The 17,960-nt window shown below is 46.4% G+C and overlaps 1 protein-coding gene across 1 annotated transcript in view; it reads right to left on the bottom strand.

Annotated features, from left to right (window-relative positions):
• clasp1a (cytoplasmic linker associated protein 1a) overlaps positions 1-17,960 on the bottom strand; it is a 63,987-nt gene that overhangs the window by 25,222 nt on the left and 20,805 nt on the right. The window contains exons 11-22 of the mRNA XM_088003673.1: positions 17,427-17,519; positions 17,214-17,359; positions 9,701-9,836; positions 9,555-9,625; positions 9,090-9,149; positions 8,647-8,724; positions 8,405-8,572; positions 8,279-8,325; positions 8,023-8,193; positions 2,684-2,791; positions 1,960-2,118; positions 771-875 (exon numbers count right to left, since the gene is read on the bottom strand). Of these exons, the coding sequence (XP_087859799.1) occupies positions 771-875; positions 1,960-2,118; positions 2,684-2,791; positions 8,023-8,193; positions 8,279-8,325; positions 8,405-8,572; positions 8,647-8,724; positions 9,090-9,149; positions 9,555-9,625; positions 9,701-9,836; positions 17,214-17,359; positions 17,427-17,519 (1,342 nt within the window). The remainder of the gene's footprint in view (positions 1-770; positions 876-1,959; positions 2,119-2,683; positions 2,792-8,022; positions 8,194-8,278; positions 8,326-8,404; positions 8,573-8,646; positions 8,725-9,089; positions 9,150-9,554; positions 9,626-9,700; positions 9,837-17,213; positions 17,360-17,426; positions 17,520-17,960) is intronic.

Raw genomic sequence — 17,960 nt, 5'->3', positions numbered from 1 at the left:
ACCCAGACACTCAGCATCAGGAAACAGGAAGCAGGAAACAGGAAGTAGGTGGAGTCATGGTAAAAAAGCTACTGCAGCTTTTATTTCTAAGGTTTTACTCAGACGAGACAGCCTGCTCCACTGGAAGCCCACATCATCACTCCTCCACCACCGTGCCTCACTGATTGCTGGGTCTGGTTCTGGTCCAGCATCACAGAAGTCTCTGCTCCGCTAACCTCGGTCCGGCGGCCATGTTGGTTCTAGAGAAGAGGTTTTCTCCAGGAACCCTCCCAAGCAGTCAGACTGGTTCAGAGTCATGACCTTTGACCTGCTAACTCAGCCTGAGATGGAGCTGTGACCTTGAGATGTTTTCCTCTTGGGAATAATAACCTTTTTTAATGTTTTAATTTTATTATTTTCTTTAATTCCAATTGAAATTTTTCAATGTAATAATTTATAAAAAAAAATTTTTATGTAATTTTCATTAATTTTGTTTTAGACTTTTTTTTCTTATATAATTTTTTATTGTAATTTATCATTATTGTTATTACATTGGGAATAATGTTTATAGAACAGATTCCAGAGGGTGTGGGGATGACCTTTGACCCTTCCCAGGCTGATGAAGGTGATGAGTGGAGCTAAAAGCAGCAGCATGGAGCCTTCCAGCCACAGCTTCTGGTTGTGTTTTAATTCATTCAAGAGTAGTCAGTTTGCTGCTGATTGACCAGGATTCATTCTAAGTAAAACGTTGGAAAGGCAGCAGCGACCCTGAGGAACCAGGCCGTACTCACCCAGAGGAGCGAAGCCCCGAGCGGGGCTGGTGTCGCGGCTGCTCTCGCGACTGGTGTCGCGGCTGCAGCCCTGACTCATGCTGGGGCGCGGGATGCGGCTCCGGGCTAGCGTGCAGTGGGGGACAGCAGCAGAAGAAGAAGAGCATTAGCACGCAGGCTAGCTGTCAGGACAACTGCTTAGCTGAAAACATCAGGCAGGAGAGAAACAGGAAGGAAATAGAGAAGGAAACACTGGTTCTGGACGGCCACCAGAGGCCCAGACACACAGAACCAGGACACAGAACCTGCTCCAGGAGATAACTCCACATAAGAAGGTGCTAAACTCTGATTGGTTTATCATCAAACATCTGCTGACAGACGGAGGACTGGAGAGGAGAGTAGAAGGGCAGAGCGACTTAAAACAGTAGAAGAAGAAACAAAGTCTGTCTGCTGCTGCAGACGAGAGAAAATCTTCTTTTTTTTTCCCATCTTCATTGACGACAAATTTCACTCATCCAACCAGACAGAAATGGACCAGGCTGGACCGGGTCAGTACCAGGGCTTTAAAAAGGTTCTAAAAATGTCCTGCAGCTTAAGAGCTGGTGAGACAGGTGGATGGATGGATGATGGTTGGATGCTCAGAAGGATAGATCAGTGGATGGATGATGGATGGATGGATGGATGGATGATGTTGGATGCTCAGAAGGATAGATCGGTGGATGGATGGATGATGGATGGATGGATGGATGGATGATAGATGGATGCTCAGATGGATGATGGATGGATGGATGGATGGTTGATGGATGGATGCTCAGATGGATGATGGATGGATGCTCAGAAGGATAGATCGGTGGATGGATGGTTGATGGATGCTCGGATGGATGATGGATGGATGGATGGTTGATGGATGGATGCTCAGATGGATGATGGTTGGATGCTCAGAAGGATAGATCGGTGGATGGATGGATGATGGATGGATGGATGGATGGATGGATGGATGGTTGATGGATGGATGCTCAGATGGATGATGGATGGATGGATGATAGATGGATGCTCGGATGGATGATGGATGGATGCTCAGAAGGATAGATCGGTGGATGGATGGATGATGGATGGATGGATGATGGATGGATGGATGGATGATAGATGGATGCTCGGATGGATGATGGATGGATGCTCAGAAGGATAGATCGGTGGATGGATGGCCTACCCAGGCCCGGCCTGCTGGGGCTGGCCTCGCGGCTGCAGCCCTGGCTGCGGGGGATCCTGCTGCGCCTCTCTGCGGCGGTGCTGGGCGGCGCCGCGGCCCGGGGGAGGCGGCCGTAGCTCTGGCCCAGCAGCTTCCCTGGGGAACTGGAGCGACTGCCAGCTGTGGGGAGCAAACGACACACACACTGAGAACTGGACGGCGGGCGGGCGGCCTATGGGGCGCAGCGGCAGCAGGGAGGAGGCGGGCCTTAGGGGGACCCAGGGACACACATGGAGGACTAAGGATGCAGTGGAACCAGTGAAAACTGCAGAAACCAGAAGTGAACTGTTGAATCAGAGTCATGCAGCTGCAGGCGACACAGACTGCTAGAGGAGCAAGGGGCGTGCAGCTGGAGGGGTCAGGGGTCAACCTGATCGGGTGGAGCTTAGGCCTTACCACTGATGGGATTGGCTGATCTGGATCCTGGGTGATGGGAGCAACAGGCCGCAGGGCGCAGTGGACAGAGTGGACAGAGTGGACAGAGTGGACAGTCAGAAACAGACAGAGGGATGCATGTTTGTAGATTTTTACCCAGCATGCACTGTGGCCTGCAGATGACCAGAGAACTGAGTGTGCATGGTGGAGCATGAAGACGATCAGATGAGACATGAGCAGATTTCACTGCAGCAGTGAAATAAAGATGGTCGACAGGCACATCTTCATCATCATCATCAAACAGACTTACGCTGCGACTGGGAGACCACTTTGGCTCGACTCCGCCCCCTGCTGTCCACTACTGATGGACTGGCTCCGCCCACGCTGCCGGAGCTCTGTCTTCTCATACGAACACGACCTGCAGAGACACAAGAGACACTCGATAGTTTGGATATGAAGGAGGACAGACTGAGGACAGACTGAGGACAGACTGAGGAGGACCTCCATGAGGGACAAGAGACAAAGCGGCGTCTCTAGAGACGAAATAACAACCTGAAGATCTGCTGGTTAATAGTACTTCTGCAGTTTATTCATAGGTGTTTTTCGTTCTGCCGTCGTCTTTTATGTGATGACCGTCTCTCACTGAAGCGTCGTCACGGCTCTCACCGTTATCGTGCTTTTTGATCATAATGCTTTAACGAAGCATGTCCAGATGAGGACGCTGTGTCCCCAATGAAAGACGACAGGCAGAGGACATCCACACAACCAACAAGAGGGGGAAAAGACAGATGGAGGGGACACAGGTCGATCAGTAGAGGACAGACGGGGACGTCTCTAACAGAGGACAGACGGGGACGTCTCTAACAGAGGACAGACGGGGACGTCTCTAACAGAGGACAGACGGGGACGTCTCTAACAGAAACTGGAGCTTACCGTCACTCTTAGCAGCAACACCGTCTTTTTAAAAAAGGCAGCAGAATGGAGAAGAGGGGAGACATTAGCAGCAAGACAGGATGGACAAGATGGACAGGTCTAGTGGTTACTGTCAGTCCAATGAACGGAAACAGGCCGCTTAATGGGAGCACTGGGAGCCTCGTTCCAGTAAGCTTCCATCACTGCTGAGGAGCAGCCATTAATATCCACCAGGCAAAGAAAAAACACTGTTTACAGGAGAGACACTAAAATCACTGGGAGAACCGCTCACCTGACACACAGGAACCAAGGGAACCAGGAGGAATCAGGAGGAACCAGGATAACCAGAAGGAACCAGGGGAACCAGGAGGAACTAGGGGAACTAGGAGGAACCAGGGGAACCAGGAGGAACTAGGGGAACTAGGAGGAACCAGGGGAACCAGGAGGAACTAGGGGAACTAGGAGGAACCAGGGGAACTAGGAGGAACCAGGGGAACCAGGAGGAACTAGGGGAACTAGGAGGAACCAGGGGAACCAGGAGGAACTAGGGGGACTAGGAGGAACCAGGATAACCAGAAGGAACCAGGGGAACCAGGAGGAACTAGGGGAACTAGGAGGAACCAGGGGAACCAGGAGGAACTAGGGGAACTAGGAGGAACCAGGGGAACCAGGAGGAACTAGGGGAACTAGGAGGAACCAGGGGAACTAGGAGGAACCAGGAGGAACTAGGGGGACTAGGAGGAACCAGGATAACCAGAAGGAACCAGGGGAACCAGGAGGAACTAGGGGAACTAGGAGGAACCAGGGGAACCAGGAGGAACTAGGGGAACTAGGAGGAACCAGGGGAACCAGGAGGAACTAGGGGAACTAGGAGGAACCAGGGGAACCAGGAGGAACTAGGGGAACTAGGAGGAACCAGGGGAACTAGGAGGAACCAATAAGGACCAGGAGGAACCAGGGGAACCAGGAGGAACTAGGGGAACCAGGAGGAACTAGGGGAACTAGGAGGAACCAGGGGAACTAGGAGGAACCAATAAGGACCAGGAGGAACCAGGGGAACCAGGAGGAACCAATAAGGACCAGGAGGAACCAGGAGAAACCAGGGGAACCAGGAGGAACCAATAAGGACCAGGAGGAATCAGGAGGAACCAGGAGGAACCAGGAGGAACCAATAAGGACCAGGAGGAACCAGGAGAAACCAGGGGAACCAGGAGGAACCAATAAGGAGGTCCTTATTGGTTCCTCCTGATTCCTCCTGAACCAGGAGGAACCAGGAGAAACCAGGGGAACCAGGAGGAACCAATAAGGACCAGGAGGAACCAGGAGGAACCAGGAGGAACCAATAAGGACCAGGAGGAACCAGGGGAACTAGGTTCCTCCTGGAGATATAAAGGAACCAGGGGAACCAGGAGGAATCAGGAGGAACCAGGATAACCAGGAGGAACCAATAAGGACCAGGAAGAACCAGGGGAACCAGGAGGAACCAGGAGGAACCAGGAGAAACCAGGGGAACCAGGAGGAACCAATAAGGACCAGGAGGAACCAGGGGAACTAGGTTCCTCCTGGAGATATAAAGGAACCAGGGGAACCAGGAGGAATCAGGAGGAACCAGGATAACCAGGAGGAACCAATAAGGACCAGGAAGAACCAGGGGAACCAGGAGGAACCAGGAGGAACCAGGAGAAACCAGGGGAACCAGGAGGAACCAATAAGGACCAGGAGGAACCAGGGGAACTAGGTTCCTCCTGGAGATATAAAGGAACCAGGGGAACCAGGAGGAATCAGGAGGAACCAGGATAACCAGGAGGAACCAATAAGGACCAGGAAGAACCAGGGGAACCAGGAGGAACCAGGAGGAATCAGGAGGAACCAGGATAACCAGAAGGAACCAATAAGGACCAGGAAGAACCAGGGGAACCAGGAGGAATCAGGAGGAACCAGGATAACCAGGAGGAACCAATAAGGACCAGGAAGAACCAGGGGAACCAGGAGGAATCAGGAGGAACCAGGATAACCAGGAGGAACCAATAAGGACCAGGAAGAACCAGGGGAACCAGGAGGAACCAGGAGGAACCAGGAGGAACCAGGAGGAACCAATAAGGACCAGGAGGAACCAGGGGAACTAGGTTCCTCCTGGAGATATAAAGGAACCAGGGGAACCAGGAGGAATCAGGAGGAACCAGGAGTATCAGGAGGAAATAGGGGTAAACCACTGGGAGAGCTGATCCTGGTCCAGATCAGGAACCAGAACCAGGTCAGCTCTGGAGCAGAGGTTCCATAGGCTTCAAAATAAAACATCTGATTTTTTCAGACCAAGTAAAATTTTATGTATAAGGACCTTGTTGCAGCAAACAGGAAGGGGCGGGTCGGACCGCCGTCAGTCTCATACCTTATTTGGAAATGAGACCTTTAAACTCCGGAAGTGAAGGGGGCGCTATTTCCTATATTATCCGTGGTCTCCCATTTTTATTTTATTTTGAAATCATGTTCACCTTTAGGAAGGAGTTTCACTCTCAGCATGTATTTGAACTTCTTTTATTTACTTCAGCAAAACTCACAATTTTTAACAAATTCTGTAGTTTTCGGTGAACTTCTAAATCTGCTCCTCAGTCGCATCTTTTTGGGCCTGCTACTGCCTCTAATGGCGTGGGGGTGGTAACACAACTAATATAACTACATAACTAAATGAGAATAGCACAAAGTCTTTATTATTTATTATTAATTTTTTGTAAGGAGGTGGAGCTAATTAAATGACCTCAAATTGGCTCCAGTTTCACTCAAGGGCCAACCTGTTGAAACTGTGACAAATTTTGGGTCATTCCTGGACAGTCAGCTCGAACACTGACAACACTGGCTATATTTTTATAAACTGTTCTCAGAGACTCTACCTTTTAAGGAGACCCAGTGATCTTGGGTTAGCCAACTAGAGCTTGTGTTCAAGACAATGTTGAGTGTTTTAACTTTTCATCTCCTCGGTGGTTTGGTCACATGAGCTGCAGACTAACAGACAATCTTTTAAGAATACTTTGAATGGCAGGAATAACAGCATGTTCTTTCAGCAAACTGTCTCAACTGTTTGCTGAAAGAACATGAAAGATGGAAAGAAATATTTCAGCAGAGAGCATCCATCCTCTTTATTCATCAGTTTGAGCCTCTGAGCTCATCAAGGCGTTACCGTTTCCCTCTGGTACCTGAAATTATTGACGGTGCAATAATTATTCTTAACCAAACTAAATTATAACATTTACCTTTCGCATGCTAAGTTTTACTCTATGAACAAATGGTTGCATTGTGATTCTATGAATGAGCTTTATTTGATCACTTTACAGTTGAAGGAAAATTTCCCCATCATAGATTAAATGGTGTTTTCATCTATTGTTTTTCCTATGTATAAGACTCTACCAACAAAAAGTCTCTCAGAATAACATAAATGGCTCAGTAAAAGCAAAACTGTGACGTTTTACTTGTCCATTTACTTGTCTAATTTTTACAACCCTGGTTGTAGCAACCAGATTTGTTTTTCTTCTGTGTACCTAATTCATTAGTTTGTTATTGACTTTTGCTCAATTAAGTTTCTTACGTATACATTGTAAATGGTTTTCATTCTAGTTGATCATGTTTTTCATGTCTCCTTATTTCTTTTATTCCTCCTATAACTGATGAAGGTGTTACTTATAATGTATAAATGTCTTGTTCAGGTCATTTAATTAGCTCTACATCGTTAAGAAAATAAAAAGTTATGGTGTTTTATTAGAGAATTGATCATTTACGGTGCCAGTAATGCTGGAATTAATAGTAAATAATAAAGACTTTGTGCTATTCTCAATTAGTGATGTAATTATATTAGTTGTGTTAGCATCTCCAGGCTAAAGTTAAAAACTGTGAGCTGTGCTGAAGTAAATAAAAGAGAGAAGTCCAAACCCGTACTGAGAGTGAAACTCTTTCCTAAAGATGAAGATATGTCACAGATTTCATAAGAAAATAAAAACAGGAGACCACAGATAACATATCTCTGATTAAGGACTAAAATCAATCACTGGCCCAGCCCTGATCAGACCATCCTACTGACAAGAACGCTGTCCAGGGTCAAAGGTCAGAACACTTTGACCCTGGACAGAGCTGGAATAAAGGAGGGCTGCAACCATTAATCGGTTGTTGAAATAATCATCAACTGACTAAACAGTCGGAGCCAAAATTAAACCAAACCTGGACAAAACAACACAAACATTTTGTATTCAAGATAAAACATTCTGCGTAAATCTGTTCCAACCAAACTCCTCTAACAGCAGCTTCAGCTTCACTTGGTTCTGGAAAAGTCTCCTATTAATCAGCTATTAATCAATAACTGATTTCCAGATCAGCCATTCGCTGAGCCGATGTTCAGGACGGCCTGAGTGGTTCTGATTTTCAGCTGCAGATGCATCCTTTGCTGCAAATGATCAAACATTCACTAAAGGAATGCTGATATTGACTACATTTTCTGATTTAAATAAAGAGTTAAATTATTTATCTCTATCTTTTACTGTATTTCTCGTGCACTTGGCTTAAGTGGTTAAAGGAAAAAACATTTTTTTATTGTGTTAATGGTTTCAAATAATTGTCTCAAGAATTGTCAGAATAATCAATTACTGAAATAATGATCAGTTTGGAATAAATGTGAGCGATCCATCCTCTGGAAAACCTTTGAATCAGTCAGTCAGTCCGACCCGTTACTTTTGCACAGCAGGACGGGTTTACCTAGCGAGGCGTAGGACCCCGGGGGCAGGGCGGCGGCGGCGCCGAACGGCGAGGAGGCCGGGACGCCTCCCAGGCGGGACCTGGCGCTGGAGGCGGCGTTGACGTCGATGTCGCTACGGGAACGCTGCAGGGAGCCCGGCGCGGCCGACGCCCTGGAGCCCGCCAGCTTACCTGGACGGGGACAGATAGGAGACACTGGACCGGAGCCCTCTGGACCCGACACGGTTCTGGACGGGCTCGGCTCACACACACTTACTTCTGGTGATGCTGCCTCCGATGACGCTCTTCACAGACAGAGGTCGGCTGGAACAAAGCAGAGAACGTTCTGGAGTCATCCTGCAGGAAGGCTAGCAGAACCAGATCCAGAACCTCCGGGTCTTACTTGAGGCTCTCCTGCGAGGATGAGGAGGAGCGGTCGGACTGCGGCAGCGACACGATGCTGTCGGAGCTCTTCAGGTGCGACTGCAGCGCCTTCTGATAGGTGGCTTCCAGCGCCTGGAACAGAAGCTCCGCCTCCCGGCTGTAGTGGCCATGGAAACCCCAGTAGCACCTGCGACGGGACAGACAGGTGAGTTGGAGGTCGCTCCCGCCACTGGCATCGCAGTATGAGGCAGAGACGCGTACTTCCTGGCGATGGAGCGGGCCTCGGAGTCGGCGTCGTGGATTCCCTTCCGGACGGTCTCGGTGAGGACGGCCACGTGTCTGGGGCGAGACGGATACATGAGGACAGGGAGATGGGCGCTGCTGGTTCCCACGGCGACACTCGAGGAATGAGCTCGCTCCCTGGGGTTCCCTCCCGCTTTTAATGCCTCCCCTCCCGTGGCCATGGTTACAGGAGTGGAAGCCGTCTCACGGCTGGAAGATGATGAAGACTCACCCGGCATCCATCGATCACCTCGGCTCATCAGGAGCTTAGCGAGCCGACGCCTAGCCGCCTCAAATGTCACCATGGGAGGGAGGGGGGAGGGGGGCGGTACAAGCTTCCCCCCTCCCCTCCACTCAGACCCCCTTCTTCTCCCCCATCCCCATCCATGCAGCCCTGGTCCCGTAGCCGAGGCAGAACTCACCTCTCCAGGGTCGACGTGTGCCACTCCTGCAGCAGGAGGTCCAGGAACTCATAGCAGCGCCTGTTAGCACAGAAGAGAAGAGCAGAGTGGCATCCCCCATCTCAGAAACCTTACAATGCTCTTACTGCTGACGGCTGCAGATGTTTGTGACCACTCTGCTCTCCAGTAACACAGCTATGCTAGCATTAGCAACTACTACATGCTAACAGCTAGCATACCTGCGACTTGTACTTTCTTCTTCACAGGAAACATTATGATTGTTGAACTCTGTATACCTCAGACGCATTGATGGATGTTCTGCTTACTGCAGCCTGACGCCACCAGGAGCTGAAGTTGGTGTCTGAATGAAGCTTCCAGTAAGACTGAAAAGCCACTCCTCCTATTTTAAACTCTGTCCCTGGTATCCATGGAAACTTTTGCCTGGTTTCCAGGGATACCAGGGACAGGCTGTGGAGAAGCTCTTACCTCCTAACAGCCACAGACTTGGAGCTGCAGTTGCTGGTGATGATGGGGATGAGGCGAGGGTAGTGGGTGTGCTGGAAGAGAACCACAGGTGTTAATGTCCACGTCCCTTGAAAGGACTGAGACGTCCCGCTGGGGCGGAGTCTCACCCTGAGAATGAGGCGGATGGCGGCCGCTCCGGACGTGGCCATGACCTTGGCGCTGTTTGGTACCAGGTTGAGCAGAGTTGGCATCACGCTCTCCGCTCCGTGGTCAAACTTGTTCCGCAGGACGGAGGACAGATGTCTGGTGGACACAGAGACACGGTTAAAGACCTTGCTCCTTTCTGTCCATCAGGGACAAGCTGGACGGTACCGGCCGACCCACTGCTGCAGAACAGTCTTGGAGAAACCAGACACCAGAGAACCAGCAGAACCAGCAGATCTGGTCCAGAACCAGTTGAGGAGCTCATTCTGGTTCCAGGCCATCTGCTTATTGAACGTTTCTTTAGTTCCCCAATTCAGGCTGTGTGCTCTGAAAGCTCACGCCTGAAAAGCTGGTTCGGTTCGGTCGGTCCAGTCCAGCCTGTGACGGCCTCAGGTGGTACCAGATCCCATTTAGCTCTGATTCATTCATCAAGCAGCTGCTCTTTAGCTGCAGACCTGCTCGGTTCCACCTCATCTGGGTTCAATTACAATCTGGGTGATGGATCGAAGTTTCACAGCCGGGCAGAACCGGTTCTGAAGCAAACTGAAACCTAATCAGTTCCAGACCCAGTTAATGTCAGAGCTGCCATGAAGGCAATCAGGAGGGAATTAATGACGCCTGAGGACCATTAATCAGAGGCCTCCTGCAGCGAGGCCTTCTTAAAGGGCCAGAGGCGTTTCAACATCGTCTTAAAGGGCCAGAGGCGTTTTAACAGGTTCTTAAAGGGCCAGAGGCGTTTAACAGGTTCTTAAAGGGCCAGAGGCGTTTAACAGGTTCTTAAAGGGCCAGAGGCGTTTCAACATCGTCTTAAAGGGCCAGAGGCGTTTTAACAGGTTCTTAAAGGGCCAGAGGCGTTTAACAGGTTCTTAAAGGGCCAGAGGCGTTTAACAGGTTCTTAAAGGGCCAGAGGCGTTTCAACATCGTCTTAAAGGGCCAGAGGCGTTTTAACAGGTTCTTAAAGGGCCAGAGGCGTTTAACAGGTTCTTAAAGGGCCAGAGGCGTTTAACAGGTTCTTAAAGGGCCAGAGGCGTTTTAACAGGTTCTTAAAGGGCCAGAGGCGTTTAACAGGTTCTTAAAGGGCCAGAGGCGTTTAACAGGTTCTTAAAGGGCCAGAGGCGTTTAACAGGTTCTTAAAGGGTCAGAGGCGTTTTAACAGGTTCTTAAAGGGCCAGAGGCGTTTAACAGGTTCTTAAAGGGCCAGAGGCGTTTAACAGGTTCTTAAAGGGCCAGAGGCGTTTAACAGGTTCTTAAAGGGCCAGAGGCGTTTCAACATCGTCTTAAAGGGCCAGAGGCGTTTTAACAGGTTCTTAAAGGGCCAGAGGCGTTTAACAGGTTCTTAAAGGGCCAGAGGCGTTTCAACATCGTCTTAAAGGGCCAGAGGCGTTTTAACAGGTTCTTAAAGGGCCAGAGGCGTTTAACAGGTTCCTAAAGGGCCAGAGGCGTTTAACAGGTTCTTAAAGGGCCAGAGGCGTTTAACAGGTTCTTAAAGGGCCAGAGGCGTTTTAACAGGTTCTTAAAGGGCCAGAGGCGTTTAACAGGTTCTTAAAGGGCCAGAGGCGTTTAACAGGTTCTTTACTTTAATTATTTTATTTATTAGGGAACAACAACAAGGTATGCATCACATTTGTTCACAGAAGATGGTACAATCAAATACATTCTACTAATCAGCTTGTTACAGTGTTCTATAAAGCATACCATTTCAGGTGAACATCCCGGCTCCAGTTTTAATTGTTCCATTTTTTTTCATTTAATCCTCCTCCACCTCAATTCCACAAGAGAGAGTGGGGAGGAGAAAGTCTAAGCAAATCCGTATCGCATCAGAATAATTTTTCCGAACCGTAAAACAAGTAGTCAAAACCGAACAGAGTAGCTAAGGAACAGTGGGTGTCGCATTACTTTCATTAGTATCAGATCTGGTGCTCAAAAAAGTCCGCCAGGGGGTCCAACACCTTTCGAATCTGTCTTGCTCCAGTTTTAATGCGAATGTCAGTTCTTCCATTTTGCAAATGTCTTGGATGATGTTTATCCAGTCTTCTATTGTGGGTATTTTGTCAGTCATCCATTTCCGAGTGATTCCTTTTTTACCAGCAATTAACATTATGTTGAACATGTACGTTTTATAGAAACCCTTTACACAGTTTGGTCGTTTACCCAGGATCATAGTATTAAAGTTTGGCGTAAAATTTGCCCCAGTTATGGTCTCCATACTTTGTTTGATTATCTTCCAGTAAGAAGAAAGCTTGGGGCAGCTCCAAAAAATATGAAAATGCCCGGCTAACTTCGACCCACATAATCTCCAGCATGTATTATCTGAATTTCTGCCCCTCTGGGCTGGTGTTCTGAAGAAGCGTGTGACGGTCTTCCAGGCGAATTCCCTATAAACTAGTGATGACGTACATTTCCAACAGTTGTTCAAGATGTCTATCCAGTCCTCAGTGTGAATTTGGTAGTTCCCTTCTTTTTCCCATTTCTCTTTTATGTATAGTGTATTCCCTCCTTTCAGGTTTTGTATTTCATTGTACAATTTGGATGTTAATTTGTTAACGGAGATTGATTGATACTGCTTTAGAAAAATATTTAATATGCCGACAAATGTTCTGTCTGGATCAGCCTTATTTGATTTTTCTAAATAGTGCCGGATTTGTAGATAACGAAAAAAATCTCTGTTATCAAGACCATATTTCTGTTTAATATCATGAAAGGTTCTCAGACAGCCTTTGTGGTATAGATCATTATATTTTACCAAGCCCTTTTCCGTCCACTTTTTAAAGGTATTATCTGTTTTATTTGGTGTAAAGTCTTGATCGTATGCTGTCCATCTGATTGGCAAACAGGACTCTTTGTTTTCTTTAACTAATTTTGACCAAGTCCTCAGTGATGTTTCTGTACATGGATTGAGATCTTTAAGGTCTTTTATTAAATCTATATTCCCAATTGCGGCTTTCAGGGGGACACCATTGTTTGAACATTCAATTTCCTTCCATTTCGCTGTGTATGAAGAGTCACACATCTCTACCAGTGGGTTTATTTGTGCTGCTTTGTAGTAGTCACTCATGTTTGGGAGTGAAAGACCTCCTTTACTTTTACTCAGTTGTAGAGTTTTAAATCTGTTCCTGGGTTGTTTCCCTTGCCAAATAAATCTCGAAATCAGTTTGTCAATTTCTTGAAACATACATTTGGGTGGTTCTGCTGGTAGGGTCTGAAACAGGTATAGCAGTTTTGGCAGCATCATCATTTTGATAGCTTCTACTCTATGCATAAGACCCAAATAAGGTATCAGGTTCCATCTGGATATATCGTTTTTTATTTTAGTCATTAAAGGGTTATAGTTATCTGAGAGGATTTTTCTTAAGTCTTTGGGGATGGTCACTCCCAGGTATCTAATTGAGTCCATGTCCCAGTTTATTTTGAAATTTTCTTTGTCAATATTGCCTGGTGAGTATTTGAAAGTCAAGACTTGAGATTTGTGGGAGTTCAGTTTGTAACCTGAAAATTTCCCATACTCCAATAAGATTTTGTGTAATTCTGGGAGGGACTCCCGTGGTCTCGCCAGATAAATTAATATATCGTCCGCAAATAGCGCTAATTTTTGTTCCTTATGATTTATCTTTATGCCATGTATTTTGGTGTTTTGCCTAATCCACTGTGCTAAAGGTTCAATAAATATGGCGAATAATAATGGGGATATGGAACATCCTTGTCTGCACCCTCGTTCAATTTTTATTTCTTCTGACAACCCCCCATTAATCCGAATCTTACCTGTAGGCTTATTATACAGTTCTTGAATTATCTTAATAAATTTGCTGGAAAAGTTGAATTTTGACAAGACTATAAATAAGAATGACCAGTCCACGGTGTCAAATGCTTTTTGCGCGTCTAAACCCAGTATAATTGCTTGTTTGTCTGTCTTTTTAATGTGGTTTATCACGTTAAGGGTTCTTCTAATATTATCTCTTGTACGTCTGTTCTTTATGAACCCAGTCTGATCTAAATTTATTATCCCCGGGAGAATAAGCTCCAATCTTTTGGCTAGTATGGAGGTAAAGATTTTATAGTCTTGATTAAGTAGACTGATTGGGCGGTAATTTGAGCAGTCTAGTCTGTCTTTGCCTTCTTTTGGAATAACTGTTATCATTGTTTCCTTCCAGGAGGGGGGAATTTGTCCCCCATTTAGAACCCAGTTGAATGTTCTCAGAAGGACGGGAGATAGATCTTTTAAATAGATCTTATACCAATCGGCATTAAATCCATCTGGTCCTGGTGATTTGTTAGGTTTCAATTTATTTATTGCTTTTTCAATTTCTTGAATAGTTATGTTCTTGGTCAGAATTTCATTTTGTTCATTCGATACAGTGGGCAGCAGCAACCCATTTAGTAGTGCATTGGTTTTTTCCAATCCATCTTGTTCTTTTAGAGCATACAGTTTTTGGTAGTATTTTTCAAAGCTTTTTCTTATTTCTATATTCTTATAGGTAACTTTATTAGTTGTTGGTTCTTTAATTTTATATATAGTTCTTTCCTCTTGTTGTTTTTTAAGTCTGTATGCTAAAAATTTTGATGATTTTGGGCTTATTTCATAGTAACTTTGTTTTAGGAATAAAAGTTTCTTCTGTATATTGGACTGTAGTTCTTGGTTAATTTCGTCTCTGATTTGTTTTATTTTCTCTATAGTTTTAAGTTCTGTCTTGTTTTTATTTGTCTTTTCTAGTTCGGTCAGCTCTTGTTCCAAATTCTTTAATTTTTCTTGCTTAATTTTTTTTAAAAGAGATGATTTTGCAATTATTTTTCCTCTTAAGACGGCTTTACAGGCATCCCATAATATTACAGGGGAGACTTCTCCATTGTCATTGTCCTGCATATATAATTGAATTTCTTGCCTTAACTCTTCTTTAATTTTGCCCTTGAGTATACTAGAGTTAAGTCTCCATATAAACGGGTTTTTTGATTTATTAACATTTACTTCTATGTGAAGTGGGCAATGATCTGAGAGATCCATCAGCCCAGTATGACATTTTTCAACTCTGTCTAGGTCTTTGTTGTACATAAAGAAGTAGTCAATTCTTGAGTATAAATGATGAGCTGAAGAGTAGAATGTATAATCCCTTTTCCTGGGGTTGAATTCGCGCCATACGTCTTTTATTCCTAGTTCTTTGATCATCTTCCTAATCTTCCTACCTACGCTGCAATTAGCTCTGGGTTGTTTAGAGGTATCTTCTGAAGGATTTAATCTTACATTAAAGTCTCCCCCACAGACCACTATGCCTTGTGATTTAGTTATCATCATATCAAAGATATGTTTATAAAATGACCAATCTGAACCAGGCGGGGCATACACATTGATAAAGGTGAACTCTTGTCCCTCTAGCTTGCCCACTACAATGTTGTATCTACCATCTTTGTCTTTATATTCGTGGCTCAACTCAAATGTGACCCTTTGGGATATTAAAGTTGCCACCCCCCCTCTACGACCTGATTTATGTGATGCACTAAATACCTGAGTAAAGCCCATTCTTTTGAGTTTACTATGCTCTTTCTCAGAGAGGTGAGTTTCCTGGAGGAATACTACTTCTGCTTTTTCTTTTTTAATTTTTCTTAATATTTTCTCCCTTTTTATTGGATTGTGGACTCCATTTACATTATAAGTTGTAATTCTAAGAGGTGATACTGAAGTCATGGCTTGCAAATAGCTGGATATTCAGAGCGAGTAAAATAATTGACAACCCTAAGCTACCCAAACAAAGAACAACTGTGAACAAATCAAACATTTCAGCTTTGTGGAACAAGCTAACACACATCCATTTAAAGACTTCCTTTCCTTTGGTCTTATTTATGACCATAACGGTGTTATAGTTTGTGAGCGATTAAGAGGGAAAGCCAGCGCGGCTCAGTGGCTGAGAAGGGCCCTCTGGTGGTGACGTTACCTGGTTGTAGCGATCCGATTTCTAGGAAGCGCGTTCCCCGACTTCGAATAACATCAAAAGGTAAGTAATAAGAAGTGTAGTAATAATAATAGTCCTTTGCTGTGTTTGATCCATCCGCTCTTGTGGTTATGCTTATTCTCTTCTAAACTCGTCCAGTTTTTTCTTGTATCCCTCCCGAGTTCCATTTTGTCGTTGGTCTTTGTCGTTCTTTCCTGTCTTGGTCCACATCGTGCTCTTGATCTTGTCTACCAACGTCGTCGATGGCTGGATAACGGTGATCTGGAAGCCTCGGTTCGCCATGTCTTTAGTTGCTTCAGCTGCAGAGTTGTAGACACGCGTGTTGTTCTCATAGAATACTCTCAACTTGGCCGGGAACGGTGTTTGGAATTTGATCTTTTTTTCCTTGAGGACCCGCTTCACTTCACTGTACTCACGTCGCCATTTTAACACGTCTGGAGCATAATCGTGGTCCACTATGACTTTTCTCCCCGCCACTGTGAAGCCTTTCTTTTGCCATGCTCGTTTTAGTATTTCGTCTTTTATCTTAGAAGTGCCGAACTTGACTATTATGGAACGAGGGGGGGCTTCAGGCGGAGCTCTGGGTCCTAGAGAGCGGTGTGCTCTTTCAATGTTCAAATCAATTGATGTCGGAATGTCCAGTTTGTCTCGGAGTAGATTGTCTATGAAGGCTGAGATGGACGATGAGCCATCTTCAGAGCCCTCTACAATGCCATGGAGCCTCAAATTGTCCCTTCTCGATCTCCCCTCGAGCTCCACCAGCTTAGCCTCGAACTCGTCGTGTACTTTACTTAGCTTCATAGCTATCTCTTCCAACTGCTGAATTTTGTTCTCCGCTTCCAAGATGCGTGTCTCAGCCTCGTCCAGCCTTCTATTTACGTTCTTTATTTCCTCTTTAACCACTCGGAACCCTTCACCGTTTTCTCGACGTGATTCTCTTAGCTCTTGGAGAATAGTTTGTAGATTAACTGTCTCGTTAGCTGAGTCGTTAGCTGCTAATGATGCTTCCGAGTCCGAGAGGCAAGCCATACCTTCTTCGTTCGTTTCTTCTTCTCTTAACATTGATTTTCTGGACAACAGAGTGCTCCTTGATTTGGATTTGGGCATTCTGGATCACTTTTAAGTTTATCTTATATCTTACATTATGTAACTCTTGCTTTTTTTTAAATTTGTCGGGGAGCCACTGGTTAAGCTGTCGCCATCTTGCTTGCTCACCCGGAAGTCGTTTAACAGGTTCTTAAAGGGCCAGAGGCGTTTAACAGGTTCTTAAAGGGCCAGAGGCGTTTAACAGGTTCTTAAAGGGCCAGAGGCGTTTAACAGGTTCTTAAAGGGCCAGAGGTGTTTAACAGGTTCTTAAAGGGCCAGAGGTGTTTCAACATCGTCTTAAAGGGCCAGAGGCGTTTTAACATTGTCTTAAAGGGCCAGAGGCGTTTTAACATCGTCTTAAAGGGCCAGAGGCGTTTCAACATCGTCTTAAAGGGCCAGAGGCGTTTTAACATCGTCTTAAAGGGCCAGAGGCGTTTTAGCAGCGTCTCACCCCAGTGTGATGCAGGCTTCACGGACCACCTGGGAGCGCAGGTCTTTGGCCGACAGCTTCAGCGGCGCTTCCAGCAGCCGCAGCTGGTGCGGGAAGCCGTCGTGGTCTGGCGCTCCGGCCAGGACAAGAGAACGGACCTTCTTGAGCTGCAACAGAACAGAAGAGTCAGCCGGGCTCATCGGTGGGCGGCCTGGCGGAGGTCGGAGGACATACCGCCACCACGCGCTGCTCCCAGTCGTGTTTGTCGTCAGACAGAACATCTCGGATCTTGGTCAGCTGGTCCTCCAGCTCCCTGTTGGAGTAGAACTGCACACCAAGCACAACCCAGTCAGAGCGGCTCTCCTGCCAAAGGTTTTCACTCCCAAAACCTTTTTGGGGGATGGGTCGACCTCCGCCGACCCATCCCCTTCTAGAGTCTGAAGTGACCTCTGACCTCAGTTACTTCCCAGGCGCAGCGTCTCGTCCCACGGCATGTTTTCATCAACATCTTTTAAAGACACTCTAAGAGGAAACGGACTGACGTAGCGAACGCTGCCATCTGCTGGTGGGTCTGAGCTATACCAGAGGCACCAGACCTCCAGTTTGGGGACGAGAATCTTCCTGGTCCACACTAGTTAGCCATAGACATACTATAAGAGTAGACCCCGCATTGGCCGCTCCAGCGCAGGAAACACGGCGGCCATCTTGGAGCCGTATACCCTCCTACTTTGCTCAACCAAAACAGCAGAAGATGCCTCAGCACTGAGG

This window comes from Poecilia mexicana, unplaced genomic scaffold (genome assembly GCF_051168715.1).
Source record: "Poecilia mexicana isolate PSO_F unplaced genomic scaffold, ASM5116871v1 scaffold_2, whole genome shotgun sequence".
NCBI lineage: Eukaryota > Metazoa > Chordata > Actinopteri > Cyprinodontiformes > Poeciliidae > Poecilia > Poecilia mexicana.
Note: the sequence above shows the minus strand (reverse complement) of the source record. Positions and strands in the feature narration are given on the sequence as shown.